The 25093-nt window shown below is 57.5% G+C and overlaps 1 protein-coding gene across 1 annotated transcript; it reads left to right on the top strand.

Annotated features, from left to right (window-relative positions):
- The first annotated feature begins 5271 nt into the window (after positions 1-5271).
- On the top strand, positions 5272-24830 carry SRRM3 (serine/arginine repetitive matrix 3). The gene is made up of 14 exons (XM_034069028.1): positions 5272-5495; positions 8570-8671; positions 12242-12376; positions 12492-12572; positions 12889-12904; positions 13252-13343; positions 13589-13624; positions 14188-14238; positions 14331-14435; positions 15329-15500; positions 21303-21631; positions 22314-22541; positions 22826-22963; positions 24608-24830. The coding sequence occupies exons 1-14, from the start codon at positions 5272-5274 to the stop codon at positions 24828-24830; spliced, it is 1932 nt and encodes a 643-aa protein (XP_033924919.1).
- Positions 24831-25093: the final 263 nt, after the last annotated feature.

The following is a 25093-nucleotide window of genomic DNA, read 5'->3' as shown; positions in this document are numbered from 1 at the left end:
GCTGGATGCTCCCCCTGCGCTGGACGTGACCCCCCATTCCCGCAGCACTCGGCTCCAGGGGTCATTTGCTGGGATGCTGTCCCTGTCGAGGAAGGTGACCCCGTTGTGATTGTCGTTGCCCTCCTCCTGTGTGCTCAGTAATTGCTATTATTGTTATTATTATTAATTATTATTATTAATTATTATTATTAATGCTATTATTGTTATTGAATAATGATAATAATGGCTGAGGTGGCCCCAAGGGGTTGAGGAGAGTGTGGCCAGGGTACAGGGGCTGGGGCATCCCATAGGGGTACCCATCACCCCACTAACATGGGGGGTTTGGTGCTGTCACTTGGATGATTCTCCTCCTCTCCCTTATCCCTGGCCCAGGAGTGGGATCCTGCAGTGATCCTGTGGTCCCCTGCGGCTGGTCCCCATCATGGAGTGATCCATTCCCATCCTCTCTTCTCCAGATGGAGCTGAGAATGGGGTTTTCTCGGCCTCCCCTGGCAGCCCAAGGGGTCAGGCTTCAGCCACAGCACTGTGGGACAGGAGCAAAGCTCAGCTCCTCCTCTCATCCATCCCTTTCCTCCAGAGCATCTCCCAGAGGAGCTGATGGATGTCTGCTGTGCGGTGCCCATCACTGGGGGGACCAGTCCCCACCCCTGGCTCCCCCATCCCTACATCCCCAAGCTGGGAAGGAGCCCAGTTGCTTAGCAACTGTTTAGCTTCTCCACCAGCCTCCTCATCTATTTAAAAGATATATATATATATCCTTTTATATATATATATCTGCACAGACGTAGGTATGCACAAGCAGCAGGGAGCCCTCACCCAGCCCATGACCCCCCCCAGCCAGCATCCATATATTCCATATTAATTGCTTTAAAGTCTGCAAGGTACCAAATTGTGCTGGGGTGGAAAAAAGGATGCTCTGGGCTCAGGGAAATAGGGATGGAGAGGCTGGGATGGATGTACCCAGCCCCTTCTGCTGCCCCTTCCTGTGGGCAGCATCCCTGCCGGCTCGGGGCTGGGATGCAGCTCTAATGAGCCCCAGAACCAGTTACACTTTTACAGCCGGATTTGCCTTTTTAGCCCTTTCTCAGAGGTCTGACTCATGGCTTTTGGCACTCAGAAGGTCAGCCCAATTCATGGCACTGACACTGGACTTCTCCTCCTTGCGGTGCTGGCCTGGTGGTCAGAGGATGCTGCTGCCTTGCTGTGAGGTTCTGGCACTTTAAGTCTTGGGGGAAAAAAAGCCTTTCTCCCAGCTTTTCCTATGGGAGCAGCCTGGAATGGGGCTGTCGATGCTTGGGAGACAGGGTGATGCTATCAATAAGTGGTGGTGTGCCCTGAGGAAACCCTGGCAGGCAGGGGAACCATGGGGACCACTCCTCCCATCCCCTCTGATGGTGCCTGAGCATCTTCAGCTCCACTGGGCTGTCTGCTGCTTGTTGGGCCTGAGCTCTGGCACACTCAGGGTGGTCCAGGGAGCAGCATCCCCTGCCTGCATCCCTGCATCCCTGTCTCCATCACCCTGGTGCAGCTGGATGTGGTGAGAATTAATGGAGCACCGGCCGGAGGCAGCTTTAATTAGAGCCGAGGCGAGGAGGGGGGAGGATGCTCGGCACTGCCATCGCCTTTCCTCACCGAAGGGATGATGCTGGGAGAGCATCCAGGCACTGCTCCCACCGGGAATGTGGCTTCATCTGCATTATGGCATGGCAGGGCCCTGCGGCGGCAGTGGGCAGGGGTGATGGGCAGCTGCCTCCGTGCCTGGGGTGCTGTGGGTATGGCCAGGGAGCTGCATGAGTGGTGCCCATGGGGGATTTGAGCAGAGGCAGCTGGGAATGGGTTTGTTTCTGGGCTGGAACATGAAAGGGAAAAGGCAGTTTGGGGAAATAACACTTTTTTTTGCTCATATTCCTTGTTTTCTTCATTCCTTTCTGGCTGGAGCTCCACAGCCCCTGAGCATCAAAGCCCAGGCTGGGATATGGGGACAGCCCCATCCCAGGGACACCCCTAAGGGTCCCAGTCTGTAGGGATGGAGCTTGGTTCAAAGCTTGGCTGCAAACCAGGATGGTGAGGCTGATCCTGGCACCCCACACTAGTGGGACCTGTCCTGTGTATCAGGGGCACAGTGCTGTGTGTCTGTCCTTCTGTCCATCCCATGGGCTGGGAATGCTGGTGCCCGGGTGCGGAGGACACTGGGGTGCAGTTCAGCATGGAGGGACCCAGCGTGCTGATCCTGGTGCTTGGGGTGAGGTGTGGGATGGGGTGGAGGAGGAGGATGGAGAATAAGGATGATGATGGAGGATTGAGGATGGAGAAGGAGGATGGGGATGGAGATAGAGGATGGATATACGTATGAAGGATGGATATGGAGGATGTGGATGAGAATGAAGATGGGGATAGAGAATGAGGATGGAGGATGGGGAAGGAGCAGAAAGCTCCTGTGAGCTGAAACACTGTTTTGACCTCCCCAAGCCCCAAGGTTGTGGAGTGCCAGCAGGGAAGATCGGGATCCCAAAGCACGTGGATGAATGAATGACTCTGCAAGATGGGAAGAGAGGGATTTGCTTGGGAGTTTCCCCAGCAGCTCCAGCCCTTTTGTGGGGCACTAAGGGACTTGGGTTGTGGGGCTGTTTCTGGCCGCATCCTGCAGGCTTTAGCATGGGAGCACAGCGCAGTGCTGGCCCCAAGGCACCTCCTCTCCCTCTCGGATGCAGCGGTTTCCAGGGATGGATGGTCTGTGGGTAATTACTGCAGATAGATAATGAAATATCCAACCATCATCTTCAGGACCGGGGGTAGCGCTGAGCAGGGAGGGAGCTGCTGCTGCTGGGGCCGGGCACTGATGGGTCTGGTGCTGGGTCTGGTGCTGGGGTGAGGTGGCAGAGCCAGGCGATGTATGGTGGCCAATGGATGGAGGTGGCAGTGGTGATGGGCACAGTGTCCCCAGGCTGTCCCTTGTGGGTGCAGAGCATCACTGGGGGTCTCCTGTGGGGACAGGGAAGGCACAGAAGTCATCCTGGGGCTGCTCCTGCCCCCATTGTGACCAGGGAGGTGGGATCAGCTCCGGTTCCCATCCAGGGCTTTGCTGCCGCAGCTGGAGAGGGTTAAGGATGGGTTTTCTCTTCCTTTGTCTTCCTGCTCACGCTGAGGCCTCTGGAATCAGTTCTCCCTGTGGATATTGCTCACGGCTGAGCAGACACCAGGATGTGGTGCAGGGTCCATCCCCGGCTGCAGCAGGATAGCTCCAACCGCATCCTTTCCCTGGATACAGGGAGCATTTCCCATTGGGATCTGCATGTCTCCCACACCATCCATCTGCTGGGTTATCTCTCACACGCTCCTCCATCTACCTGCCCAGCTGTGTATCCCACATGCTCTCAAGGCTCTGCAGCAGTGAATTTACCCACTGCCAGGCTCGGGATAATATTACTTCCCACTGGGATGAAGCAAGCAGAGGCTGCTGTGGGAAGCATCCTTTCCTTCCTTCTCTCCTCCCCTGAGCCCTTCAGCAGACAGAGGTTTCCCATGGGGAGCTTCCCCCATTCCCTTCCTGGTTTATGGCTTCATGCCCTGATGAAAGAGGAAGAGGAGCCCCTAAGCCATGTTATTCTGCAGCATCTCTCCTATCTCTGCCCCAGGGCAGCTCCCCAATGTGGGATGTTGTAGGGCTTGAATGTGGGTGCAGCCCCATTGCTGCAGGCAACGGAGTACTGAGGGACCCTCTGGGTGTTCCAATGGCTCCTGTGTGTCCCACTGCCTGCTCCTCCATGCCTTTATGGGAATAGCCGGCTGCTGGCTCCTCTGCATGGCAACCATGGGGAGAAGAGGGAAGAATAAAGGCTTGTCATGAAGCAGTCAGCTCCTGTCCTCCCCGGGCAGCACATGGATGAGTGCATGGGGCAGGCGGTGGCACCAGGGAAGCAGGTGATGTGCCTTGGGAATGCCATGGGGTGGGAGCTGCTCTCTCAAACATCCTCAGAGCCTCCCTTGGCAATCCGGGATCTCCCTCGTTCCCCAGGCCAGTGTTCAGCCCCATCCCTGGGCAGTGTGTATCAGACACCCTTGGGTGTTGTGGGCAAGGCTTGGCTGCTCCCCACATAGGAAACAACATGCAGGCAGCATCCATCCTTGGGAAAGTCTTTCCAGCAGGATCCCTGGGCTGGAAACACCCAGAGAAGTGTCTGCTGGCAAGAGCTGTGTCTCCAAACCCAAACCCAGGTTGGAGAGCGCTCTGCCTTCAGCTGTGGTTCTCTTTGTGTAGGCCTTAGCAGGAGGTGCGACTGTAGGAGCCCCTGGAAGAGCCCAGGCAGCTGCTGGTCATTGAGGCAGGACATCTCCATTAGGAGCATCCCATTCCAGGGATGAGAGGGACAGTGCTTTGTGCCGGGGAGCATCCCGGGATGGGGAGGCTGAGGAACAAGTGCTCCCATGTGTGCTGGTGGCCTGAGGTCCTGAGGCAGGGCTGTGGATGTTCGGTTGGTCAGGAGATGCGGGAGCATCTCTGCCCACAGGCTCGGGAGCATCACCCGGAGCCTCAGCACTGCTCAGAACACTTGTCCTTTTCCAAGGGGCTATTTTGGGAGCCAAGTGAGGAGGAGGCAGGGACACGTGAACGTGGAAGAGCAGGAGCCAGTGGGAAGCCTCAGCTCCCCTTGCAGCCAGCACTGATGTGCCAGAGGGTGCCAGGCCATTGCCAGAGGGCATCTGCAGGTGCCTGGTGATGATGCAGACATCGGGATGGACCACAACAACTGCACCCACACTAACCAGTGCAGGGGGGGATGCAAGGGGATACCTGACCTTTGGTTTCCATCCCCTTGCTGGATGGGGACAGTGCCCGGGGGTGTCCTCAGAGGGCTGTGGGGATGGATGCCTGCCCCTGCTCTGCACCACACAGGCTGACATTGTCCATAGGGCTTGGAGGGACCCTGCCTGTCTGTCCTGATGCTACCCTATGGTTCTGGGTGCTGCAGACCCACACTCTGCCAGGCTTTCCCTTCCCATGGTGATGGGAATAGCCCCAGTTGCTTTGCAGGTGGGAAAACTGAGGCACTCGGGAAAAGGGGCAGGAAAGGCAATGGCAGAAGGCCCACATCTCTGCATCTCTGCCCTCATCATCCTGCTGCACCCACACCTCTTGTGGGACAAGCTTTGCCTTCGGGTCCTGGCCAGGTCCTTGTGCCATCATGGGTTGAGAGGGAAACTGAGGCAGGGCCTGACCCTGTCTCCTCCTGTCCCTATAGGCAGTGCTGGTGGCGAGGCCACCCCCCCAGCATGGCTCTGTACAACAACGGGGCCGAAGTGCCTTCACCCCAGGAAGCTTCCAATGGCTTCTCACAGCCTGGAGCCTCGGGAACGTGGCACAAGGGTGAGGAGGAAGCGCGCCTGGCAGAGCCCCCCCTGGTGAAGAAGGCTCACAGGGAGATCCTGGACCACGAGCGCAAGCGGCGCGTGGAGCTCAAGTGCATGGAGCTGCAGGAGATGATGGAGGAGCAGGGGTGAGTGCCGGGGGATTGGGGCTGGGGTGGAGGTGGAGCCCTTGGGATTCATTGCTCTCCCCCCTTTGGCCTCTCTGATGTGGCAGATGTCCCCTGGTCCAAGTATAGAAGCATAGAATTGTTTGGGTTGGAAAGGACCTTAAAATCATCCAGTTCCATCCCTGTGCCAGGGGTAAGGACACCTCACAGCAGAGCATGTCACCCAAATCCCTGTTAAAAACAAGTAAATCTGCTTTTGGGGGGAATCAGATGGCTTTCGGTGGCCTGATGGGTTGGTTGTGAAGGTAAATGCCTCCCAGAGATGCAGCCTGGGAGTGCATCCACACACGGGTTGGAGGCTCACTCTGGCTCCTCCAATTGGAAATACAGACTTCCAGCTCATTGTCCCGGGAAAGCCAAGGCAGGAAGGAGGACCAAGTTGCTCCTGGCCATGAAAGCCACCAGTGCCACCCAGCCCTGGGATGGGACATTGACATGTACTGAGGAGGTGAAGGAGAGCTGGGGCTTAGTGTCTGGTGAGGCTGTTCTGGTGCTTCAGTTTATCCTTCCTTCTTCTCTCCCCCTAGTTATGGGGTGAGAGCATCCCCCCATCCTGCCATGCCCCTGTCTGGGCACTGTGAGCTGCTCTGCTTCCATGGGGAAGCAAAGCACTGGGGGAAAACCCATAGGCTTGGAGCGCATCCCTGCCTTTGGGGGCAGACAGGAATGGGGGACCAGAGAGGAGGACCCATCCCCACTGCACCCATGGCTGCCTTGGAGCTCCAGCACCAGCCCAACAGCCTGATCCCCCCTGACAGCTCACTAAAACCTGATGGATGGAGGGAATTCTCCGGCACACACAGACTGGAATCAGCTGGGGAGGAGGAAAATGGATTGAGGGAAGGCTTCGCCAAGGCTTTCATTAAGAGCACAAGCGTGACCTAGAATTAAATTGTCTCACACAGGCTGGAATAATGAGGGTGCCTAATTTGTCGTTATGGAAATAAATAAGGCTGACCTGGCACTTTGGGGAGCCTCCTGTCGGGTTCCCGTGCCCTACTAGCGATCTTACTACTGGTAGTATGGGTAATAGCAATGCTGCACCCGCTATTGTTGTTATTGCTGTAATTGCCTTTGCTATTATTAAGGCTATTAATAACAGTGATGACGATGATAGGCTGAAATGATAAGATAATTACAGTCATCATCTTGGTCAACCTGGTTAATGCTGCTCCTGCTCTTCCCCTCCGCACTGGGGCTCTCTGGGGGGGTTCCATGGAAGCACTGCTCATCCCTGAGCTTCCTACCAGGGCTGGGAGCTGCATCCTGCCCATGGCCTCACTGGGGAGGGATGAACGGGAGCGACAGCAGAGGTTTAGCAGGGATTTAAGCACTCCCTTGTTTCCATACGTGCGGATGGCTCCTCCTGCCTGCGCTGCTGCTTGCTCCGGGCTCCCCATGCTGTTATTCCCTGCCTGCAGGCTGGGTTCTTGTCCAGAATCAGGTGCCAGTGGCTTTTCTTCCGTTCCCAACCCCATTCTATGTGTTAAACACCAACACAACCCCCCTCCAAAGGGGTTATAAGCAGTGCCGGGGGGGTGTAGGAGTGAAGGAGCTGGAGCTCCTGCATCCATCGCAGCATCACCGGGTGCAGGGGGTTCCTTGCTTTGGCCGGGTCCCCTGCAGGCCCATCTGTCACCTCCTGTTTGGCCCCGTGTCCCCCCTCCGAGAGCATTGGCTGCATTTGTAATGTGCTGCAGTGATGCTCATCTTCCTGGGCAGACATCTTCCTGCTGCTGCTGCTGCTGCTGCTGGCTCAGGTCCATGGGGTGGACAGGGATGAGGGCTCTGTCGCTCTGCCCAGCCGGGTGGCACAGTGCTGGGCAGCATATGGGGGTGCTGCCCTGTTCTGGGGTCCCCTTCCCTGTGCATGCAGGGTGCAAGGTGAGGGGAAGCAGCCTCGGTGCCCTCCTGCACTCGGTTTTGCCTGGCTGGGGAATGAATGAGCCCTTCAGTGCAAATGAGCTTGTTAATATTAATTGCCCTCTCCTCACTGTTACCTCCATGGGCACTGGGGGGGGGGGGTGTGCTGCCGTGTGCCCCTCTGCACCCATGGCACCCAAGGACATCCATGGCACTGTGAGGGGCATCACTGTCCCTCATGGGCTCTGTGATGTGCCAACACTGGGGACCACAGGGCTTGCCCAGGCTGTGGCACCAGTTTTCCGGCCTCATCATCAGTGATGCTGATGGGACAGGATAGTGAGGACTGGCCATGAGCACTGCCTGTAGATGGTGAGGACAGGCACACACAGAGACCCCTTCCCTCCCAGCAGGTGACATGGGGTCCCTCTGCCTTTACCCTGTCCCCACAGATGATGCTGGGCGCACTGTGTGTCCTGTTGGGATGCAGGTAGAGGGGGATGCTCCAGTGCCCTTGTCTGCTGCAGGATGCGGCACAGCACTGCCTGCCCAGGGCTGTCACTGGTCCCTCCAGGGGACACCTCAGGGATGGCTGAGCACCGTGGTTTGATGCCAGGGACAAAGTGATTGGTGTCTGTCATTAATAACCCTGCAGTGGCCTGAGTCAGCGGTTGGTGTTAGCGCAGAGCTGGCTTGGCTGCCAGGGATAAGCCAAAGAGGCTTGTGATGGGATGCAGGCACCAGGAGGGAGCCCTGGCATCACTGGCACTGGTGGGGATGTGCCCCAAAGCCTGGGGCAGTGGGGCAGAACGGCAACCTCATGGTCATCCTCTTCTTCTACCCCTTCCTGATGTCCCTTCCCCTGCTGGGAGGAGCAGGCAGGAGAAGGGAGGGTGATACGGATTAGTGGACATGGCAGTGCTGGGGTAATGGTTGGACTTGATGATCCTAAAGGTCTTTTCCAACCTGGTTGATGCTATGATTCTATGGAGTGTGGTGGCAGGGGACCAAGCTCAGAGGGACCTGCTCTCCTCCAGGCCCTGCTGACTGTCCCCATGACACCTCTCCTGAGCAGCCACACATTGCTCCCACAGGTATAGAGGTCCTCAGCAGGTCCATGGGGAGCCCACGCTCCAACCACTGCAGCTCTGACCACGTCTTTGCCCATCCAGGTACTCTGAAGAGGAGATCCGGCAGAAAGTGGGGACCTTTCGGCAGATGCTGATGGAGAAGGAAGGGGTGCTCACCAGGGAGGACCAGCACGGGCGCCAAATGTAAGTGAGGGTATATATAGGGATGGCTGGACAGATTGGTGGACATAGAGAAGGTATATAGGGATGGATGGGTGGATGGATGGATGGATGGATGGGTGGATGGATGGATGGGTGGATGGATGGATGGATGGATGGATGGATGGACAGATGGACAGATGGATGGATGATGGATGGATGGACAGATAGATGGGTAGATGAATGGATGGATGGATGAATGGATGAGGTTGGAATTAGATCATATTAAGGTCCTTTCCAACTGTAACTATTCTATGAGTCTATGGTGGATGGATGGATAGATAGATGTTTGGATGGATAGATGGATGGATGATAGGTTGGTTGATTTGATGGCTGGTTGGAGGCAGGGTTTGCCTCTCTGAAGCTGTATCCTACCTCTGGAGAGGGTAAAGGTTGTCCTGCATTGGTCTTCTGGAGATCTCAGGGTGCTGTCCAGAGGCCAGCATCGCAATGCTCCTCTCCCAGATGATGAAACCAAGGTGCAGAAGGTCTCAATGCTTGGCCCATCCCAGCAGCCAGGGGTAGAGGCCAAGCAATGGGGTTGCTGTGCCTCACCTCACCTGCTCCTGCCTCTTTGGGTGACTTCTCCTCTCCCTGGGGCTGAAACCACAGCTTCTGCCTCCAGCCAGGCGAGGGCACCAGCTTCCAGGCCTTGCTCTTAACTCCATGGTGCACACCAGGCCTGTCTCCGGATGTGAGGCTGGGGTAACTCATCTCAGCTGGCGATGGGTCACCAGGCTGCTCTGTGACCCTAGAAAGAACAGTGTTAGCAATGATAATCATTACTGATTGTAAAAATAAGCATAAATTACACTAATAATAATTATTTATTATTATAATAGTAACAATCATTATTGATTATAATAATCATCATTAATAACAGTCATCATTTCCACTGCAAGGGGCCCAGGCTGGATAAGCTGGGCTTGAGTCTGCTTCTCACCTAGAGCCTGCATCACTATCAGGCTGGTGTGACCCCAAGAAACCTCATGAAGGAAGCTTCTCCAAGAGGCTCCTGCCCTATTCCTCTGCCTCCCAATTGCTCCTCACAGGGCCTCTGGGGGGCTTAGGTGAGGAGTCCAAAGCAGCCCATCTCACACTGGACACATGCCCATGTGCAGGGCTGTCCCCTGTGCTCGGTGATGATCTATCTGCACGATGCTTAATGGTCCAGGCAGCGCGGCTGGCCCGGCACACACCATCCATCAGCCTGGAAACCAGGTCACTGGGGACAGGAATAGATGCTGCAGGTTCACTGAATATTAATGCTTCATTAGGGGCAGGAAATCAGGGCAAGCAGGGAGGCAGGGAAGCCGTGCTGGAAGGGAAAGCCTTCCTCCCACTGCTCCTCCAGGGCCCAGGCAGGAAGGGACATCCCTGGCCTGGGATAGGGCACATCTGGATGGTGCTGGGGCAGCACAAACATCCAGGGTCCTCCTCCAAGCAGGAAAAAAAGCAAGGCATGGAGAAAACAACCTGCCCGGGTCATGCAGCATCAAACCCGAGGTGTTAACAAGTGGCCTTTGCCTGTGGGGGCATCAGCCATTGCCAGGGCATCTTCCCAGCCAGGCTCATTAGGGCTGGTGCTATAAGGAGCACATAGGGAAGCCAGAGGTGGGTTAAGGTTACCCAGGCAGGCCTGGCTGTCACCTCTGTGGCCTTGCTTTTGTGAAAGGAAGGGTAATCGTTCAAGATTAGCCCAAGGGCTATAAATAATAGTGCTGAGCTGGAAGGAGCAGCCTCAAAGCAGAGGATTGGAAGCTGGATGCACTTGGAGGCAGGTAGGAGCTGGGTCCAAAGGAGGTGGCTCTATCAAACAGCAGGGATCTGAGCTGCTGAAGGCCCTGCTAAGGGGTTGTTCTGATTTCCAAAGGTTGAAGAGGTTGGACAAGGGAGTTAAACCTTAAATAAAGAGCCCCAGCCCTTGTATTGGCTGGGACTGTACCCAGCAAAGCATCTCATGGGCTGGTCCTGATCCAGGGCCCCTGTGGATGTTCACAGCTCAGTCACTGCCTGCTGGGACCATGACTCTGAACCAGCTGGTCCTGTTTCAAACAGCTCAGCATCATCTGCAAACCCCCCACCGAGCAGGGCTGTGGCCACCTGAGTCCTTGGCTTGCTCCCTGTGTTTTCATCTCCTATCCCTGTGCGTGCAGAGCCTGGTGCCCAGGGAATAGCTGCTTGATGGGCAGGCTGGTGGGATTGCAAACAGGAGCGGGGAGGGATAACTGGGGCAGCAGCCGCCTGTCTTGAGCCATTGAGCACAGCTAATGGGTGAGATGCTGGCAGGAGACTCAGGCGCGGAGCTCATGGAGCGGAGTCCAACAGGGAATTATCCCTGCTCGCTCCTCGTTTTTCTCCTGCTTCCCATGGTTGGGTGAGTGGCTAAAAGGCTGCTCCTGCCCTCGGGGCATGGCCAGAGCAGGAGTTGCTTGGAGAGGACCCAGAATGCCATGGCTGCAGCAATAGGAAGGAGCCTGAGACCCACTTGAGCCATCATCTGTGGTCAGGAGGAGGATGATCCGCTTGTAGTTCTGGTCCAAACCACTTGTAATTGGGTTCAAGAGCCCAGGGCCTGCCTGTGGCCAGGGATGCCAACGTGCTGCACTCACATCTGCTGTCTGGGGATGGGAGCATCCTTCAGCTCAGCCATAGACACTGGCCAGGCTGCCAAGGGACCAGTGCCTTTATCCACCAGCATTCCCTGCTACACACCTCTCAGTGGGAAGGATGGAGGAGCCCTCATCGGTTCCCAAGGGCAAATCTCCTTTGGGAAGCAAGTGCCTAGGCTGGTGTGGTGCTATGGATGGCCACATCCTGTGTGAGATGTCCTGCAGCCCCCAGGAACAGGAGCAAACACGAGGCTCCTGGTGAGGTTTGATGCTGATAGCAGAGGAGGAATGAGGAGGTGTGGGCAGCAGGAAGGGTCTGGGCAGGGACTCCTGGGTCCCTCCTGCCCGTGGTCCAGCTGCCGGGCCTGCAGTCAATGGCAACCTCCCGATGGTTTCCATGGCAGCAGGGAGAATTAATGCTGATGGAGTCCCTCAGGAGGCAGAGGAGACCCTGATGGCCCCAGGGCTGATGTGCTCCCACCTCACCCCACCTACGCGAGGGGGGGACATCACCCATCACCTCCTGCAGCTCTGCTGCCGAGCCAGGGGCACACAGGGGCACAAAGCCTGGATCATCCCGGACAGCTCCTGGATAATCACCTGGATCTCACCCTAATCCTTCCCCATCACCTACCAGGGCTGACTGCAGCCTCCTGCCCAGCCCTGGCGCTTGGGCGATGCCAAAAGGGGCTCTGAATGATGCTGAGGCCGGATCCCAGTGACCCATATCCCATCGCATCCCTGTGCCAGCCCAGCAGGGATTTCCGCAGCAACAGGAGCTCCGGGAACACCCCAACCGAGGAGCTTTGCTGCGTGCGGACCTCAGGGGAGCTGACCGAGGGATGCTGCAGCGGAGGGGATGTCCCAGGCTTCCCTCCAGCATCTCCATCGGGATGCGGGGAGGGGGATCCCCGGATTGACGCTGCGCTTCCTCCTTTGGCAGCGTGATAGAGAACCACCATGGTGTGGATGGAGAGGAGTACGCGGTGGAGTACCCCGACTCCGGCGAGGGCTGCCTGCTGCAGTGCGACTGCTCTGCCGAGTGCTACCGCCAGGACAGCGGCCACCGCGAGTACAGGTGGGGCTGCAGCAAGCAGGGAGCGTGGGGAGAGGGTCCCCATGGGGGGCACAGGGCACAGGGGGTGTCCCTCCTGCTCACCCCCCCCCCAAGCCCTGCCTGCTTTGTCCCATAGGCTGAAACGGCGCTCGAGCAGCTCCACCTCTCCTCCACCTAAGAAGAAGAAGAAGAAGAAATCCGGGCACCGCCGGAGCCGGTGAGTCCCACGTTGTCCCCGGGCTCCAGGGAGGGCGACTCTCCTCCCACCCCATCCTTGCCATGGGGCAAGTCCCCCCAGAGTGAGCATCCTCGATGCAATGCGTGTGTCCACACACACAGTGCTATGGGGTGCACCGCCAGCCCACCCAGCTGCATGTACTGATGGGGCCTTGCCTGCTCCATGCTGGGCACAGCACAGGGCAGGATTTGGCTCCTAAGGGGTCTGCCCGCTGGTCCCATCCCCGGTTAGCGCTGGCTGCCTGGGCAGGATGCTGTCCCTAATGTCCCTTTCTTCTCTGCCTTCCCCATGGCAGCAAAAAGAGGAAACCGGCTCAGAGCGCAGGTACGTGCCCACTGGGCTGGGTGGGCTGCAGGGTCTCCATGGGTTGGCCTTCCCCATCCACTGTCCCTCTCTGAAATCCACGGGGAATCGGCCTCATCTCCTGCTGGAGGCTGCAGAGCCCACGGGTGGCAATGGGACACAGTGGGATTTGGGTGCTCCGGCAGAGCCCCTCTGCCAAAATCCCCTTTCCATCCCCCAAATCCCCCCAGGAAGTAACTCCCTTGTGATGTTCCTGCATGCTGTGGGTTGTCCAAGGGAAGCCGGGTGGTGGGGAGCAGTGGGATGGGACTTCCCTGGGCCACCGGGATGGGGAGCCTCTTGCTCCCCCATCAAGGGCACCCGCTTCCCCCCCTCCAGCTGCGACAGCTCTTCACCCATCCGCAAGGAAAAGAAAAAGAAGACTGGAAAGAAACACAGACGCGATAGGTAGGATGGACACCATGGCAGGCTGGGGACACTGGGGCTGGCTGGTGGCTGCCCAAGCCCTGGCACTGGGATGGGATGAAGGCAAGGACAGAAGTGATCCTGATGGCTCTTCATGGGGCCATCAGCTCCTCACAGCAGCTATCACCTGCCCATCCAGCAGCACATCTCAGTGCCACCCCTTGCCCTTGTCCCCATCCCCATGCCCCCTGTGTTGCCTTCATCTCTACCTCCTCTTCATCCTGCAGGTCTGAGTCGGGGTCACGGAAGAAGAGAAGACACAGGTGAGAGTGATGGGAGAGCCACTCCACTGCCACCATTCCCACTGGGGACCCCTGTCCCTGCCCTCCCAGTCTCCCCATCCCCTCTGCCCACAGGGATGGACCCATAAAGCACAGTGGGTGTGAGCATGGGATGCTGAGCATCCCTCACCCTTGGCCAAGGGCTGCTGTGGGTGGCTGCAGGATCCCACACAGCCCCAAATGTCCCGCAGGGGAGAAGGGGTGACACCTAAAGTGACCCCTGGCTGTTGCTGTGCTCTGTGGATGCCCTCTGCCAGCGCTGCTATTTTGGGGTGAAAGAAGTAAGAAAGGGTGCCTTGGTGGGCAGAGGGGCTCAGAGGAGGCAAGGCAAGCAGCAGAGGTGACAACAGACCTGAGCCTGTGGATGCTGAGCAGAGCTGGTCCCCCCTTCCCACTGCCTCCCCTTTCTGCCCATCTTCAACCATAGTCCCCCCAAAGCCAGCTCCAGCTCAGGCAGGTCCCCCTCATCGCTCCTCCTGCAGCATCGGTGGCTCCGGGGGTGCTGCCCCTGTTCCCATCCCTGCATCTTTTGGCTCTTCCCGCAGGTCCCGGAGCCCCAAGAGCAAACGGAAAGAGAAAAACAAAGAGCGCAAGAGGTGAGGGCTGCGGATGGAGGGGCCGGGGCGGTGCGGACCCCCCGGTGCCCCCGGCCACGGCTCAGCCTTGCCCCCGGCCACCCTCTCCGCAGGTCCCGCAGCGAGTCCCCGGCCTGGCGCTCGCACCGGCGCAGCTCCTGCAGCTCCCACAGCGCATCGCTCTCCTCCGATGGCAGCAGCTCCAAATCCCCCGGCAGGTAGGGGCAGGACCCGGTCCCCACAGCATCCATCGTGGGGAGGAGGGCAGGGAAGTGGGTGCAGAGGTGTCCCAGCGGTGGGGACCCTTGAGTGGATGGAGGGGAACAGGATGGAGCTGCAGCAGCTCTGGAGGGTCTGGAAGCACAGTGCCCAGATGGGGTTTCAGTTTTGAGCTATAGAGAGCACAGGACACCAGTTTTCATCCAGTTTCTTGCTCTGGCAAAGCCGTCTCAGCCCAGGGGTGATGCAGTGCTGGGCTTTCTTTCTTTCCTCCTTTCTTTCTTTCTTTCTTTCTTTCTTTCTTTCTTTCTTTCTTTCTTTCTGTCTTTCTGTCTTTCTGTCTTTCTGTCTTTCTGTCTTTCTGTCTTTCTGTCTTTCTGTCTTTCTGTCTTTCCTCTATTCTCCTGCACAGAATGACTCGCAGGGTGCTCCTGGAGTTCATTTGAAACATGAAATTACTGGTGCAGCTTTCAGATGGGAAGCATCGCTGCTCTGAGCGGTGGGTAATTAACGAGGCAGTGCAGGGCCACAGTAATTAGTGGCAGCAATAAGTGTTCTCTTGGAGAACAGGGTAGGGCAGGGGTGATGCTGCAGCTCACAGTGCAGTGCTCAGGACAGGGGTGATGCTGCAGCTCACAGTGCAGTGCTCAGGACAGGGGTGATGCCACAGCTCACAGTGCGGTGCTCTTGGTTAAGGGGGTTGATGTTGTGGCTCACGGTGCAGTGCTCAGGGGCAGTGATGATGCCGCAGCTCACAGTGCGGTGCTCTCGGTTAAGGGGGTTGATGCTGCAGCTCACAGTGCAGTGCTCAGGACAGGGGTGGTGCCGCAGCCCAGGGTGCAGTGCTCAGGGCAGGGGTTGATGCTGCAGCTCACGGTACCGTGCCCCGCAGGCTGAGCCCCAAGCGCCGGCAGGATGGCCCCAAGGGCAGCAGCGCCCGCTCCAGCCGCAGCCCGTCCTCGCCCTCGCCGCAGCGCTCGGCCTCGCCGCACCAGAACGGGCACAAGGGCAGCGCTCAGAACGGCCGGCACAGCCACGGCGCCGCTCCCCCGGAGCCCTCGGATGTACGTAGGCTTTTCTTGGATCACCGTTCGCTTCCCTCCCCTTCTCCTCCCTCCGCAGGACACCCCTACCCCGGCTCTCCTCTCTCCTCCTTCCCTGCTCCCCCCGAGCCCAGCCGGGGCACACGAGGGAGATGTGGAGTGCAGGCTCCATACCCCCCCCACCCCCAGCACCCATTAACCTGCCACTGGGTGTACGCTCAGCCCATCACCTCGGGGCAGGCGTCGGGGCAGCCAGTAGCTCATCCCACCCCTAAAGCCACACGTTGCTCTGCGGATGTCACCCCCAGGGGTGATGGATTGGCAGGACACTGGTACCTGCTATGGTCACCAATGGGCTCAGCACCTCCCCGGGAATGGATTGAGCCCAGACAGCCAAAAAATGGGTAAAGCCAGAAGATTATCTTTTCCCCACCAGCCCCAACCCTCCCCAGTGCCAAGGTGCCAGCCCCAGTGCTCAGCACCCAGTGTGGGCACTGGTGTTGGGGTTTGGAGGGGGTTTTGGTGCCGGGTGCTCTGATTTTAGGAACTCAGGGGGTCCAAGATGGGTGAATTTGGGCCTCAGTGCCCCCAGCTCTGCCTTGGCACCCCAGGGGTCCTGGTGAAGCCTGGGACTGGGCTGCTCCTACAGTGAGCAGAGGAAAGCCCTAACCCAGTGCACTCAGGGCTCCAGTCCCAGTTTAACCAGTGGGAGGAGCTCGCTTTGGCTGGTGGGGAGCTGGAGGCAGCACTGAGCAAAGGCCGTGTGCTGGGGGAACCCCTAATGGGGGGCACACAGGTCCCTACTCAACCCCAGGTTACTTCATACCCATGGGCAAGGTGCTGCAGGGACATTCCTGCAGGGAAGCACCCTGGAACACGGTGCCAAGAGCCCCATATTCACCCCCTTTCACCCTCCCCACACCCCCAGCAGCACCTCTCGGGGCACCTCTCTGCTTTCTTCTTTCCTATGGTGCAGCTGGGGTGCAAGGGGGATCACCCCATTCTCCCCCAGCATCACCCAGGCCGATGAGCTCCTTGGCTCCCCGGCACCAGAGGGGACTCTTCTCTCTCTTTCTCTCTTTCTCTCTTTCTTTCTTTCTCTTCTTTTTCTCTCTCTGGTTTCTGGTTTTTAGTTTTAGTTTTTCTTTTTAATCCCATCTGTGTTTTTCTTTAGCCTCCCATTTGACAAAAACCCAAACGGTAATATACACTTCCATTTCTTGCTCAAGCAGAAGCAGGGACGAGGGGGAGGGAAGGGCAATGAAACGTGCTTTTTTTCCCCCTCCCCCCCCACACCTTCCCTCCTTGGTTTAGTTTCCTTTCTCATGGTTTCTTTTCTTTTCCCTTGTGATGTACAGAAATGCAAACGATATCTCTCTTACCCCCTCCCGTTGTCGTGTTGTTCTAGAAGTTTTTGCTTTCGTGTGTGTTAATGTGGAGAAGACACAAACAGACAAACAAAGCAGATGTGTTTCCTTAACCATTTACAACCGCTGAACATTGTATTCCCATTCCCTATACCCCAACCAGGAATTTAAAAGGGAAGAGAACCGAGCAGCTCCGCACCGCAGAGGGAGCCGGCTCGGTTTGAGATCAAATTGCCCTTTTCCTCCTTAAATTGGCTGCTGCCCCATGGCCTCAGCTGGACCCTGTTGCCATGGGGGTTCTTCTCCTCCTTGGCTGCAGGATGAGGCCATTGGGTGCTGGGTTATCTGCCCCCTCCACCCTGAGCATCCTGCACTTGGGTACCCGAATGCTGCATCCCGACAGGATGGGTGCTGAGCATCCTCGTTACCCAGCTCCCATTCCCAAAAGCTCTGGATTCAGCCTCCTACCAGCACCCTCAGAACTGTTGGGTACCCTGAGGCGCTGCCTTCCCTTTTAAATCCCTGTTCCCATCTCCATCCATCCCTGCTGCCTTCCCCAGCCTTCCTCCCGGGTCTCTCCTCCTCCTCCTCACCCACACGCACCCTCCGGCCCCTCTTTGCCACCGGTTTTCTTTGGGCCGACACAACCCAACGACCCCTCCTCGTGTCCCAGCTCCATCCATCTCCTTCCCTGCATGTTATCCGGGACTTGGCCACGTCCTAGAGAGCGGAACGCAGCCGGGTGAGAGCCACCAGCCAGCAAACCCCAGGGGCTGCCCCGCTCGGCGGCCGCAGCCTTTCCTTTGCCCCAGGAATAAGAGCATCATTTAAACCCAGCTTAACCAAAGCCCTTTGAAAGCTAACTTTGCAAGCTCTAAGCCAAGCAAGCGGGGTTAGCCGAGGGGTCTGGATCGCCGTACTAAAGAGTCCTTGTCTTTTTCCCATTCTGCCCTCCAAATGTGGAGATTATTGTTTTCTTTTGTTTATGATCGCATTCCCGTCCCTGCCAATGGCAAAGGTAGGTATTTCGTCCACCTCTGCACGTTCACTTCTGCAGATGAGCCTGTTGAAAAGCACCGTAGCTTGATTTAATGTTCTTTTTCTCTTTCTTTCTGACTTTCTCTTTCTTTCTTGCCTTCCTTCTCTGTCTCTTTCATTTTGTCTCCTTGTTGGTGGCTATATATGACTTTGGTTTTTATTTTGTATGGTTCCCCCAGTTAGCTGCAAAGCCATGCTCTTCTCTTCCCCTCTTTATTTATATATACCTCTTTCTTTTTTGCCCTGTCCACGTCCCATTCTTCTCCTCTCTTCCCTCCTTTTCTCTTCCCTTGTGCTGTCGGTAGAATGCATTTCTGTGTCTTTCAGCCCTCTGAATTTGTGTTCATTTCCATCCAGGGACTGAGCACGGTTGCTCTGGTTGAGTCCCCCCCCTTAAGGGCTGGGTAATGAAGGCAAATGTAATCAGTGAGGAGCAGAGGCCAGAACACATGGGTGGGAGCGGCAGCAGATCCTGGCACAGCGAGTTTCGGGATGGATGGATGGATGGATGGGGCAAGAAATGAGAAGTTTGGGTAATGTGTGGGTTTAGCCCCTCCTCTGGCCATGATGGGAAGAATAAACCCAATCCTGGGAAATAGAAGGGGTCTGCAACAGGGAAGGCTTGGAATCTTCCTTGGTGGAGAGAGGCAGGTCCCCAAGGGGGAGGGGACAGCATCCCAACCCTGGCTGTCCCATCCCTATATGCCCCAGTGTGTGTTTTCCCTTTTGGGATGGTTCTTTGCCTATTTGGATTTATTTGGGATGCTTTTACCTTGGATGCCTTCCTGCACGTCTGGGCAGGAGCTCCCTCAGCCCCAGACACAGGGTGTGGATGGGACCCCCACATCCTGCAGCCCTAGGCCATGGCCAGCAATGCTGAAGTGCCCCCCTGGGAAAGAGGAAACCTTGGCTCTTTCTCTCCTCTTCTTCTTCCCTGTGAGGGTGCTGAGGCGCTGGCACAGGGTGCCCAGAGAAGCTGTGGCTGCCCCATCCCTGGCAGTGCTCAAGGCCAGGTTGGACACAGGGGCTTGGAGCAGCTGCTCCAGTGGAAGGGGTTGGAGCTGGATGAGCTTTAAGGTCCCTTCCAACCCAAACCAGCCTGGGATCCTATGATCCATCTTCTCTGCTTTCATTTTCCTCTGCCCATAGATGAGGCTGGGCATGGGCTCAGCTGAACCCCCCCTGTCAGGGCTGCTGCATCCAAACTCTTGCAGGGTGGTTTGTGCAATGGGCAGGGCTGGCCTGGATCTATTGCAGCACCAACACGTTCTTGAGAGAAAAATACCCCAAATTCCCCCATTTTGGCCCCAGCTTGCTTGCCTGCAGCTGGAGGGGTTGGCTTATCCATGGGGACAAGGAGGTGATGTGGGACATGCCACTGGTGGAGTGTGGAATGGCTTCTGTGACCCCCTTGCCCTGGGATGCTCAGGGATGCAGGGGCCTTGCATTCCTTTTGCATCATCTGCATGGTGGTCCCCAGGGTCACACTTCCCTTTTGGGGAGAAAAGTGGCATTTCTCAGGCTTAAACAGGGGAGATCCAGGATGGATGTAAGAGAGTTCCTCCCTGGGAGGGTGCTCAGGCGCTGGCACAGGGTGCCCAGAGAAGCTGTGGCTGCCCCATCCCTGGCAGTGCTCAAGGCCAGGTTGGACATAGGGGCTTGGAGCAGCTGCTCCAGTGGAAGGTGTCCCTGCCATGGCAGGGGTTGGAACTGGATGAGCTTTAAGGTCCCTTTAATCCAGGCCAGTCTGGGATTCTATGATTTAGGATACAGTGGGGTGGGCAGGAAGAACCTTACCATTGAGGAATAACCAACTGGGTGTGTTTGGGACAGAGAATTGGGGTGACCGGCTCCCGCCTCAACCCCTGGACCCCATTAGATCCCCTCAGCTGGGCTCAGCACCGTTCCACACAGGATTTACCCATCCAGGGATGCTCAGGGAGCTGGTGCTGGGCTGTGGGCAGAGTTAAGAGACCCCCAAGGCCCCTTGAGCCAGGCTTGGTCAGAGCCAGTGATGCAGGAACCGCTTCCACGGTCCAGCAGTGATGGCAAGGATGGGGAATAAACCCCAGGCTTGGAGGGGCTCAGACAGTTGTGTGCTGGACCCCAAGGCCCCAGCTCTCAGTGCTAGCCTGGCGTGGGGCCTCGGCAGTGACCCCATAGGAGGAGTGAGTCGGTTTGTTTTATTTCTCCTCTCTCTGTCTCTGTCTCTCCTCCTTCTCTCGCTCTTTTTCTTTCTCTCTTGCATTTTTGTGAATCTAATGATGCACTTATATTGCCCCGCTTTTCCCTTCTCTTCATACCTTACCTACTAAAGGAGGAAATGCCACTTTTTTGGTAAGTGGATGTTAACCAAGAGGGACTTTAAAAAAAAACATATAATGGAAAAAAACATAAAATAAAGAGAAAGAAGCAGAAAGCAAAGTCTGTGTTGAGTGCTGATGAGGACTTAGCAGTTCCTGCAGAGTCACAGCTAACAGCTCAATGCGTGTCCCAGGAAGAGCTCAGAGACATTCGTTTAATCTCAGTGATGAGGACATTTGTGCAGTTTTGCTTTGGTTTGGTTTCTGTTCTGGTTTCCTTTTGGTTCCGTTTCAGTTCATTTGATGGTTTTTGGTTTGGTTTTGGTTTTTTTGGTTGTTTTTTTTTTTCCTTCTTTCTTGGTTTCCTTTTGGTTTCTTTTGGCCTTCTCCCCCCTGTCCCCCTGCCCCTGCCTTGCCCTCCATTGTCACTCTGTGCCGTCCTCCTTGTTTCTTGGTTTCTTTTAAGCCAAAAGCCGTATTATCGAGTCAAACAGTATCTGAACATCTCTCTCTATCGATGTGCATGCCTCTGTGTGAGCAGACCCCCCCATCACCCTCTTTGGTTCGACCCCTTCCCCTCGGCTCAGTCTGATTTACTCACCCCACCTTCCCTCCTCTCATCTTTTCTTTTCCCCCACCATTTCCCCCCCTTCGTTTGGGTTTTACCCCCTTTTTCCCTTCCCCTTTCTTGGTCGGGGGGGGCGGGCGCTGGGGTTTGCTTTATCCCCGCCTCCAAGTGGGTGTTTTTTGTTGGGGGGGTTGTTTCTTTCCCTCCCTGAGGACTCGGGGGTTCCTTGGATTCTGATTTGTATTGTTTTATTGCTCCCATCCCACCCTTTCCTTTGGGTTATTTAAGGAAAGATTTGATTTGGATCATTTCCTTTGGCGTTCTGCATGCGGAGGTTTGCATGACCCACGTTGTTGAGGGCGAGAGGAAGGTGCAGAGTAGCGTCTGTGTAGCCTGCCTTATGCGATGTGCGTTGACGTTGTGAACCGCGGCCCCGGCCCGGTGCCCCCCGTTAAAATCCCCTTTTCTCCTTCTTTCCTCTCTTCTCCCCCCACCTCCTCTATCCCCCCTTCTTCCTCTTTCTTCCCCCATCCCTACCCTTTGCCAGAGGCCAGCCTCGGCGTCCCCCTCTCCGCGGACTCACGGCAGGACGGACCCAGCCTCCTCCCCCCGTCCCCGGGGGGGCCGACACGGTGCCCGCAGCCCCCGGTCGCCCAGCCCGGAGCGGGGCAAGCACGGCCACCGGCACCGGTCCCGCAGCGCGTCCCCGCCGCGACACCGCGGCCAGAGCAAGGCCCGGCCCCCGGCGCCTCGGGAACCGGCCGGAGCCGCGCTCAGCCCCGCCGGAGACAGCAGCGACTCGGAGGGCTCGGAGGGATCGGGATCGCATCCCTACCACCCCCCGCTCGGAGCCGACAGGAACCACGGAGCCAAGAAGTAAGGGGGGACCCCAGGGTGGGATGCAGGGGATGGTGGGGGGTGCGCTGAGGGGTGTCCTGGTTACAGCCGGGTAAAGCTATGGAGGAGAAGCTGGGGAGCAGGATGTTCAAGGGATCGGGATGGGGATGGAGATGAGGACAGAGATGGGGGTAGGAATGACGTTGGGGATGGGATGGGGATGGTGTTAGGGATGGGTCTGAGTTGGGAGCAGGGAAGTGGGAATAGGGATAGGAATAGTGTTTGGGACAAGAATGGAAATGCGGATGGGAATGGGGATAGCAATTTTGCTGGAGACGGAGATGGGAATGGGGACAGGGATAGGAATGGTGTTGGGGATGGGGACAGGGATGGAAATGGGGAAAGAGATGGAGATGGGGATGCAGTTGGGAATGGGAATAGGGAAGAGCTGCAGCAGGCCAATGCAAGCTAACTGTGAGAAGATTAATCCCAGCAAGGGATGATCCCAGTGTGAAGGGCAGTGCCTGAAGGGCTGCATGGGATTACAGCATCCCACAGGATCCCATGCTCCATTATCAGGGATGCAGCCCAGACAAAAACTGGGGGTCGTGTATGTGCGCCTGCTGCTTCCCATGGGAACCCGGATCCCCCGGCTCCCATGGGACACCCTGGCAGCTGGGGTGGGTTGGGTGCAAGGAGATGCTGGGGTCTCCCTCCGCAGGGTGAAGGACAGGCACCACCGGGGCCGGCCCAACAGCAGCTCAGAGTCCTCGGCCAAGCACTCCCGGCACGCCTCGGAGCGCAGGAAGAGCCCTTCGCCCAGCCCCGGCCAGCGCAGCACCTCCTGGAGCTCCAGTGGGTCCCTCTCCAAGTCCCGCTCCCGATCCCGGGACAAGAGAGCAGGACGCAGCCGGTCCCGCTCGCCCTCGCCCAAGAAGACAGCCAGCAGGTCAGTCCGGGGGGATTGGCACAGGGGCATGGATACAGCCATGGGCACTGGGACATGGATACAGCCATGGGCACAGGGGCATGGATACAGCCATGGGCACTGGGGCATGGATACAGCCATGGGCTTGGGAGCATCCGCGGCTCAGGGTGGTCCTGGCTCCTCACTGGGGCTTGGGGAGGGGGCAGGTGGCACTGGAAGCATCATCCCCGTGGGGAGCTGCTGGGCATGGGCTGTGCCTGCATCCCTCCCACATCCCTGATGCTCCTGCTCATCCTCTGGTGTAGAGAGAAGGACAACGAGCCCCGAACACGTCACGGTGACCCCGATCCCACCCGCGCCCGGCGCCGATCCAGGAGCTACTCACCCATCAGGAAGAGGAGACGTGACTCCCCCAGCTTCATGGAGCCCAGGAGGATCACGAGGTGGGTACCGGCACACGGCAAAGCCTCTGCCATGGCCTTTGCACAACCATGGCAGGGGTTGGAGCTGGAGGAGCTTTAGGATCCCTTTCAACACAAACCAGTCTGGGATTCTGTGATTCTATGGACAATTGGATGAGAAACTCTGTGGATGGGCAGATAACCCTGAGTGTGTCCAGCTGGGAGAATGAGCCAGCCCAGGCAGCTGGATAACCAATATTACAGCCCTGTGATCTCTTCTGGTCTTGAGGCCTGAAACCAGGAATTCATTTCAATCCTGTGCCTATTCCAGCAGGACACAGCTGCCAGTGCGTCTCTCCCCTGTCCTCCCAAAGCTGGTTTCTCCTTAGGACCCCATTGAGCCAGGATCCCAGGCTATAGGACAGGCAATATTTAGTGCCAGATGGAACACTGTGTGCATAGCGAGTACCTTGTCAGCAGGCAGCAGCACTGCTGGTGAGCGGAGATTACCTCCTTCCTGACCTGTTTGTCCCTCCAGCTCTCAGCTGGGAGATGGGACCATGCAGTGGAGGGGCTGGAATGGCAGACATCAGCTCTGGCTCCCTGTGGAGACAGGTTTCATTTTGCCTGGGCTGCAATGAAGTTGTAAGGAGGGAGGATGGGTTAGAGCTCCCTGCAGCCCTCTCTGATGGATGCTGCTAAAGAACATGGGCTGGGAATGCTGATCCCGGCCCAGAGGAAGGTTTCCCAACCCTGTCTGGTTTTGCATCCCTCCCGCTCCATCCCTGAGCTGTGTTTTGCTGGGATGTTCCAAGGAAGGGCTCAGCTGGATGACACAGCCCATGGTCCCTGTCATCCATCCCTGGGATGGATGGGGACACAGACCCAGCTCTGCTTGGGGTTCAGGAAGAGCAGTGCTGTTTCTGATAGGCTCAGAGGATGCTGTGGGGAGAGGACAGCCATAGGAACACCCTCAGCCCCATTTGCCTGCTCCATAGCCCAGCCAGAAGCCACAGGGCTTTTCCTTGCCCTCCTTTGCTGTCCCCAGTCCCCATCACCCCATCCCCACCACCCCAGCACCTCGTGGTCCTGCCTCAGTGATGCCAACTTCTCCTTTTCCATTTCATCCCAAGGTCCCTCTTGGAGAGCATCGCCGCCAGCCTGGCTCCCAGGGTAACCTCCCCCCTTCCTCCTCCTCCTCTTCCTCCTCCTCTTCCTCCTGGACCTCTCTGTGTCTCCTCACACCTTAGGATGCCCTCAGCACCTCCGGCCCGTGCTTGTGTGTGTCTTCAGCCCCACTAACACTGGGCAGGGAGAAGGGAGCAGGGGGCTGGCTCCATGTCCCCCGTGTTCCCCATGTCCCTCCTCATCCTCAGGGGCCAGCAGGGCTGCAGTTCACCTCCTGCTAATCCTGAACGTCTCTTTTTTCAGCAGCTTTCAGTCTCTGGTGCCTGGGAAACACAAACCCACATTAACCTGCTCACTTTCTGCCCTCACCGCTGCCTAATCCAGGACTAACCCCAGGGGTGGGATGGGGAGGAAGGGGATGAATGCGGGAGGATGATGCTGCGCGGCCGGACCGCATCCTCCGCCCGGCTCCGAGCCCTGCAGGGCTGCTCGGCAGTGCCGGGGGACCCAACGCTGGAGCCGGGGATGCTCTGACTCAGTTTCCCTTCCCGTTTGCAGCGCTCGCAAACGTCCCATCCCCTACTACCGGCCCAGCCCCTCGTCCTCCAGCTCGCTGAGCACCTACTCCTACAGCCGCAGCCGCAGCCGCAGCTACGACAGCTACAACAGCAGCAGCCGCAGCCGCAGCCGGACTCGCAGCCCCCCCAGCCGCTCCCGCAGCCCCCCCAGCCGCAGCCCCAGCTACAACAGCCGCAGCAGCTCCGAGAGCGCCGGCTTCTGAGCCCGGCCCGGCCCCGGACATCGGCCCCGACGAGCCCCGATGGGGACCAGCACCACCGGGGAGGTGGAAAAGAGCTGGGGGGGTGCTGAGGATGGACCTGGCGGCGTCAGAGAACGGGGCTTGGAAGCTCAATGGGTCCTTGGGGGTGATCACCTCCCCCCTCTGCCCCACTGCCCATGGGGTGTTCTGGGGGTCGGGATGGGGTATGGGGAGAATTGAATCTCTTCTTGCTACAGTGAGTACTGGGATGGGGTGAGCACAGA

This window comes from Melopsittacus undulatus, chromosome 13 (assembly GCF_012275295.1).
Source record: "Melopsittacus undulatus isolate bMelUnd1 chromosome 13, bMelUnd1.mat.Z, whole genome shotgun sequence".
Taxonomy (NCBI): Eukaryota; Metazoa; Chordata; class Aves; order Psittaciformes; family Psittaculidae; genus Melopsittacus; species Melopsittacus undulatus.
This window is presented reverse-complemented; position numbering and strand designations above follow the sequence as displayed.

Excerpts from the sequence above, each read along its gene's own strand:
- SRRM3 (XM_034069028.1), top strand. The coding sequence starts at position 5,272 with ATGGCTCTGTACAACAACGGGGCCGAAGTGCCTTCACCCCAGGAAGCT. Across the intron at positions 12,377-12,491 it reads AGCGGCCACCGCGAGTACAG|GCTGAAACGGCGCTCGAGCA; the intron begins GTGGGGCTGCAG and ends TTTGTCCCATAG. Across the intron at positions 22,542-22,825 it reads CCCAAGAAGACAGCCAGCAG|AGAGAAGGACAACGAGCCCC; the intron begins GTCAGTCCGGGG and ends CCTCTGGTGTAG.